The sequence below is a fragment of the Piliocolobus tephrosceles genome, chromosome 21, assembly GCF_002776525.5.
Source record: "Piliocolobus tephrosceles isolate RC106 chromosome 21, ASM277652v3, whole genome shotgun sequence".
NCBI classification, from domain to species: Eukaryota; Metazoa; Chordata; class Mammalia; order Primates; family Cercopithecidae; genus Piliocolobus; species Piliocolobus tephrosceles.
Genome location: NC_045454.1, coordinates 5,114,572 through 5,121,940, shown reverse-complemented (window position 1 = coordinate 5,121,940; position 7,369 = coordinate 5,114,572). Strand labels below are relative to the sequence as shown.

General features: G+C 41.8%; 1 protein-coding gene across 5 annotated transcripts in view; it reads right to left on the bottom strand.

Moving 5' to 3' along the window:
• Nucleotides 1–7,369, bottom strand: part of LOC111528907 (zinc finger protein 665) — a 262,870-nt gene that overhangs the window by 239,110 nt on the left and 16,391 nt on the right. For 2 of the 5 annotated variants that reach the window (XM_023195769.3, XM_023195770.3), the window contains one exon: nucleotides 4,073–6,053. The exons of 1 other annotated variant lie outside the window; for it this stretch is intronic. In XM_023195769.3, coding sequence (XP_023051537.1) covers nucleotides 4,162–6,053 — 1,892 coding nt within the window. In that variant the 3' untranslated portion in view covers nucleotides 4,073–4,161. Of the gene's footprint in view, nucleotides 1–319; nucleotides 436–2,246; nucleotides 2,813–4,072; nucleotides 6,054–7,369 lie in introns of those variants that run through there. 2 more of the 5 variants (XM_023195772.1, XM_023195771.1) reach the window with 2 other exon arrangements.

The following is a 7,369-nucleotide window of genomic DNA, read 5'->3' as shown; positions in this document are numbered from 1 at the left end:
CGCGTGCGCGGAAAAGAGCCCGAGCACTCTGGGGGCGGGACCTGGGCGAGAGGCGGGGTCTGCGAACGAAACGCTGGGGCGGAGCCGGGGCGGGGTCTGCGCTTCTCTCAGCCGCCCTCGCCCGCCGTCTCATTTTTCCCGGTTTGGAAATGCTGGAGTGTTCACCGTGTCCCGGGGAGCAGCGTTCCAATTTGAAGCAGTTTTAGGGTGAAAGAATACACTTATGTGGACCCCTTATGATAGAAACCAAAATGATTTCCTCTTACCAAGTTGAAAACGGTTTATGTTAAAATTGTTTGCCGGCGGGTTGGACCCAATTCTGCTAGGGAGTCTCCTGCAGCTCGGAAACGGGGATCTGGGATTCGGGGATTTCGGTCTGGGAACTGGGATCTGAGTGGAGGATTCACGAGGCACAGCGATTGGATCCAGGAATTCCTGCAATTAAAATGTATTTAATTTAACTAAAATGTCCTGAAATTATCTCTGAGGATGATGCAAAGTAGAAAGGGAAATGCAGCGCCCGACCTGGACCGATATGCAATTTAATGCAGTAGCCGATCGGAACCTCCTTTGCATTTCAAATCCCCATTCTCCCCAGTGGAAGAGTCAAGCCTGTGCTCAATTCATGGGAAAGTTAAGGCCCCCAATAAGTTAGATCACCAAGGGCTGCTTTATTGTTCTTTAAAATATATATTTTTATAAAGATGGGGGTCTCAGCCCAGGCTGGTCTCCAATTCTTGGCCTCAAGCAATTCTCCTGCCTGGGCCTCCCAAAGGGCTGAGATTACAGGAGTGAACCACTGTGCCCAGTCAACTGCTCATTTAAATCATGCGAATTTTTAAAAAAATAGAGATAAACTGCATTATTTTTGCTTATATTCGTTTTTACGTTCCACACTTGAAATTAACCACAAACAACTTTGACATAATCTTTTTTCGCATCAAAATATGCTTAAGTCAATAATTTCTAAATATCATGTAATTTCAAATTCACTTTATGGGCGTTCTTTTTTTTTTTTTTTTTGTTGAGACGGAGTCTCACTCTGTCGCCCGGGCTGGAGTGCAGTGGCCGGATCTCAGCTCACTGCAAGCTCCGCCTCCCGGGTTCACGCCATTCTCCTGCCTCAGCCTCCCGAGTAGCTGGGACTACAGGCGCCCGCCACCTCGCCCGGCTAGTTTTTTGTATTTTTTTTTAGTAGAGACGGGGTTTCACAGTGTTAGCCAGGATGGTCTCGATCTCCTGACCTCGTGATCCGCCCGTCTCGGCCTCCCAAAGTGCTGGGATTACAGGCTTGAGCCACCGCACCCGGCCTCACTTTATGGGCGTTCTGAAGGTAACTAGACACAGTACTTTTTATTTTGAAATTATAATCTATATTGGGTCTATTTTTTGTTTTTTGTTTCTTAATGTTCTATTAGATGTGGATAACAGAGTGTGGAAAATAGTCACCACATGACAATTGGGTTTATTTTCACCTAAAGAATAATTTTCCAGTATTTCTAACGTATTATCCCGGTAGAACTAAAGACTCACAGGGACACCCTTTTTTCATGTTTATAGAAAACCTAGTTTATACCTGCTATTGTCTTATGTACATTTTCATGTCACACAATTTTATCTCCAAACAACACCCTTATTTATATACAGTCTATAGTTTTCACCTTAGTAACACAGACAACAAAATATTAAACCTTTCATCTGGGTTACAATGTATGAAAGAAAAAAAATAAAAGGGAAAATAATATTAAAAAATAAAAGGTAATTTTACTATAATTGAACATAAACCATTAAATATATTGTTCAATACCATAAATTGAAAAGAACATTTCCATAGCCTTTGGAGAAATGCCCTTCCAGTAAAACTGCCTAATCATATTTATTATGTAATAAACTTTTCCACAATTTTTCACTTAGTATAAAAATATCTTGGGCATTTTAACTAAACAGGATTTCAAAAACATTTTCAACAGTTGTGTTATTTTTAATGAGTCCTATGGGTACAGCAGAAAAATAAATGTAGAATATTACTATGAAGAAAACTAGGGCAGGGTGTGGTGGCTCACGCCTGTAATCCCAGCACTTTGGGAGGCAAAGGCGGGTGGATCACTTGAAGTCAGGCGTTCAAGACCAGCCTGGCCAGCATGGTGAAACCCTGTCTCTACTAAAAATACAAAAATTAACCAGGTGTGGTGGCACACACCTGTAGCCCCAACTACTTGGGAGGCTGAGGCAGGAGAATCACTTGAACCTGGGAGATGGAGGTTGTAGTGAGCCGAGATCACGCCACTGCATTTCAGCCTGGGTGACACAGCAAGCCTCCGTCTCAAAAAACAAAACAAAACAAACAAAAAAGAAAACTGGGGTCTTCCCAAACCAAGAATTCAGGAGTTTCCACAGTAATTCAGTGTACTAGAGTCAGTCATCCATTTTGTGATGTTGTACTACTAACACTTTTACAGCTCTGCACTTCCTCTTCCTGTTCTGCCCATTTGGTCAAACTGATCATGCTTGAGTGCTTCCTCCTTTGTCACTAGATGGACGTTCAAACCACACAAAGCTTCCTCTAACCCAGCCCCACACCTTATCAACCATAACACACCAAGCAAGTTGCTTATCTGGGCTCTCAAGCCATTTTTGGACCAGCTTTGGAAGTCTACCCAGCTGTCCCCAGAAACCCATATTATGTAATAAACAGTCTCATAACACTTCTCAACCAAACTTGAGGTGAAATTCAATACAGTTCCAGTAGAGAGGTCACAAGTTCAAATTTTCAAAATGTTATGAGGGTGAACATTCAAACTTTGTAGTTTATCTGCCAGGAAAAAAAAAAAAATCTGAATGTATTATGTTCATTCTTAAAAGAAAATAAGTATATATTAATTTCCCCAATTGCCACTGATCATTCCAAGGGTAAAAAAGAGATGTTGTTATTTTTATCCATATTCCCCACACTTTTTGTTTCCTAATGTCATATTTTTACTATACTTGTATTTTCACTTCATGTACGTCAAGATAAATGCCATAGGTGTTATTTGGCATGCAAGAAAGAGACATGCAAAAATATAATAATACAGTGCATACGCATCAAGAGCAATGCAGACTTCAGGGCGTGACAGTCTGAAATATCCTTTCTATGGGATTTTCATTATACCACATAAGTATCCCAAGGCAGAGTGTGGATAGACTAATTCAAGTGCAAACTACAATTAGTTTCTGGGCTGGGCGTGGTGGCTCACACCCATAATCCCAGAGCTTTGGGAGGCCAAGGCGGGTGGATCACTTGAGGTCAGGAGTTCGAGACCAGCCTGGCCAACATGGTGAAACCCTGTCTCTACTAAAAATACAAAAACTAGCCGGGCGCGGTAGCTCAAGCCTGTAATCCCAGCACTTTGGGAGGCCAAGACGGGCGGATCACGAGGTCAGGAGATCGAGACCATCCTGGCTAACACGGTGAAACCCCGTCTCTACTAAAAATACCAAAAAAAAAAAAAAACTAGCCAGGCAAGGTGGCGGGCGCCTGTAGTCCCAGCTACTCAAGAGGCTGAGGCAGGAGAATGGCGTAAACCCAGGAGGCGGAGCTTGCAGTGAGCTGAGATCCGGCCACTGCACTCCAGCCTGGGCGACAGAGTGAGACTCCGTCTCAAAAAAAAAAGCTTCTGTCATACATAGTATATTCACAGGATTTCTCTGTTATGAATTCTGATGTCTGTTAATGCTTAAACTCATCAGAAGTTTGCCACAGTCACTGCATTTGTAAGAATTGTCTCAAGAATGAATTCTCGATGTTGTGAAAGAAGTAATTTGTGGCTGAAGAACTTGCCACACTCCTTTGTAAGGTTACTTTTTCTGTGTGTGTGTGTGTGTGTGATGGAGTTTCACTCTTGTTGCCCAAGCTAGAGTGCAATGGCATGATCTCGCTCACTGCAACCTCCGCCTCCCAGGTTCAAGCGATTCTCCTGCCTCATCCTCCCGAGTAGCTGGGATTACAGGCATGCACCACCATGCCCAGCTAATTTTTGTGTTTTCAGTAAAGACAGCATTTCACCATGTTGGCCAGCCTGGTCTTGAACTCGCGACCTTAGGTGATCTGCCCTCCTCGGCTTCTCAAAGTGCTGGGATTACAGGCATGAGCCACCACACCTGGCGTCCTTTGTAAGGTTTCTATCCACTATGAATTCTTCGATGTTTTGCAAGGTTTGAATTTTGAGTGAAGACCTTGCCACATTCGTTACATTTGTAAGGTTTCTCTCCAGTATGGATTGCCATATGGGTAGTTAGGGTTGAGCGAACACTAAAGGCTTTCCCACATTCATTACACCTGTAAGGTTTTTCTCCAGTGTGAATTCTTCTATGATTTGCAAGATGTGAATTTTGAGTGAAGACCTTGCCACATTCATTACATTTGTAAGGTTTTTCTCCAGTGTGGATGACCTGATGGGTAGCTAGGTTTGAATGTACACTAAATGCTTTGCCACACTCATTACACTTGTAAGGTTTCTCACCAGTGTGAATTCTCTGATGAACTGCAAGGTATGAACTGTGCCTGAAGACCTTGCTGCAATCATTACATTTGTACGGTTTTTGTCCAGTATGTATTGTCTGATGGATAGTTAGGCTTGAATGAACACTAAAGACTTTGCCACACTCATTACATTTGTAAGGTTTTTCTCCAGTATGAACTCTCCAGTGCCTTGCAAGTTGTGATGTTTGACTGAAGGCTTTACCACATTCATCACACTTGTAAGGTTTCTCTCCAGAATGAATTCCCCGATGACTTGCAAGGTGTGAATTTTGTGTGAAGACCTTACCACAGTCATTACATTTGTAAGGCTTTTCTCCGGTATGAATTGCCTGATGGGTAGTTAGGCTTGATCGCACACTAAAGGCTTTGCCGCACTCATCACACCTGTAAGGTTTCTCTCCAGTATGAATTCTTTGATGATTTGCTAAGTGTGAATACTGAGTGAAAACCTTGACGCATTCATTACATTTGAAAGGTTTTTCTCCGGTATGGATGATCTGATGCTTAGTTAAGTTTGAATGCATACTGAAGGCTTTCCCACACTTATTACACTTGTAAGGTTTCTCGCCAGTATGAATTCGCCGATGCTTTGCAAGGTATGAATTGTGCCTGAAGACCTTGCCACACTCATTGCATTTGTAAGGTTTTTCTCCAGTGTGGATTGTCTGATGGGTAGTTAGGCTTGAGCGAACACTAAAGGCTTTGCCACACTCATTACACTTGTAAGGTTTCTCCCCAGTATGAATTCTTTGATGACTTGCAAGGTGTGAATTTTGAGTGAAGCACTTGCCACATTCCTTACATTTGTAAGGTTTTTCTCCAGTATGGATAACCTGATGTGTAGTTAGTTTTGAATGTGCTCTAAAGGCTTTGCCACATTCATTACACTTGTAAGGTTTCTCTCCAGTATGAATTCTCCGATGACCTGCAAGGTTTGAAGGTTGACTGAAGACCTTTCCACATTCATGACATTTGTAAGGTTTTTCTCCAGTATGGATTACCTGATGGATAGTTAGGTTTGAACGAACAGTAAAGGCTTTGCCACACTCATTACACTGGTAAGGCTTCTCTCCAGTATGAATTCTCTTATGACTTGTTAGCCGTGAGTTTTGATTGAAGACCTTGCCACATTCATCACATTTATAATGTTTTCCCCAATTATTAAGAGACTTCTCAACTTGATTGTATTCATAAATTTTCCCTTCACCTTGAAATTGCTGCAGTTCAGGCAGATGTGACTGAAAACTTACTCCAAGCTGATTTTCAATAAGCTTGTTTCCTGTAGCCCTTCTATCATGTTGATCTCTTCTACCAGGGAGATTTTCTTTTTGCAACATAAGTACTCTTTTGTAATTTCCTTCATCATCTTTCCACTGACACTCAAAGTAATATGTATTTTTCTGAACTTCCTGGAAGGACAGGACTTCATCACGGCTTTCAAGTCTCTCCAACTTCACCATGTGGAATGCTTCTCCCATATTGTTCTTCCCCTTTGGTGGCAAATCCTTGTTTACACATTTACAAGAGATATCTGTAAGATATAAAGAACCATAGGTTTCCAATTAATTATAGTGCGTAAATAATTATTTCCCATTGAAAAACCTAACGTTACACCAAAAGTAATAGTTATATTGAACAGACTTATGATTCTTCAGAACCATAATTTTCCAGAACACAAAAGGAATAGGATTCCTTATCAAAGAAAAGGTGGTAACATGTAATTCAAATAGTAGGGGATCCTAGTTTTAAACAATCTGTGAACAAAACCCTCATATTGTACAAACCCATATTAGCCCTGAAAGGAGTATTTTCCAACCATGACCCAAGGCTACCAATTGGCAATATGTTTTATATGGCTGTCTCAGAATTCAAGAGAAAGAATTCTTATATTGTGCCTATTTAGAGCATATTTGTTATGCACAAGTAAATGCTAAAGCACAACATGATATACTGTAATGGTAAATAACTCACAGCAAACATATGTAATGAATAATTAAAGAAGTAGTAATTTTGAATTGGAAAAAAAAAAGCACTGAAAAAATGAGGAGGAATTCAATTTTAAAATGTCAGAAAAAACTTCCTGAATTGGAAAAAAAAAAAAGAAAGAAGGAAAAGAGGGGTTCTACTTTAGAACCAGCACAGGACATAAGAACTGGAATATAGTCTCGCTGTGTCACCCAGGCTGGAGTGCAGTGGCGCGATTTCAGCTCACTGCAACCTCCACCTCCCGGGTTGAAACAATTATCTGCCTCAGCCTCCTGAGTAGCTGGGATTACAGGTGCCTGCCACCACGCCCAGCTGATTTTTGTATTTTTAGTAGAGACAGCGTTTCACCATCTTGGCCAGGCTGGTCTTGAGCTCCTGACCTCGTGATCCACCCGCCCTGGCCTCCCAAAGTGCTGAGATAACAGGCATGAGCCACTGCACCCAGCCTGTTTATATTATTCTTGATTGCAAATGGTGTCACATGCAGTAAGTGTGTGTATAAGTTTTGATAAGTTTTAATTTTTTATCATAGATTTGTGTTTTTTTTTTTGAAATACAGTCTCATTCTGATGCCCAGGCTAGAATGCAGTGGTGCAATCTTGGCTCACTGCAACTTCTGCTTCCCAGGTTCAAGTGATTCTCCGGCCTCAGCCTCCCAACTAGCTGGATTTACAGGCATGTGCCACCACGCCCAGCTACTTTTTGTATGTTTAGTAGAGACAGGGTTTCATCATGTTGGCTGCTGGTCTTGAAATCCTGACCTCAGGTGATCCACCCACCTTGGCCTCCCAAACTGCTGGGATTACAGGCGTGAGCCACCTCACCCAGCCAGATTTGTGTGTTTTTGTTTTGTTTGTTTTT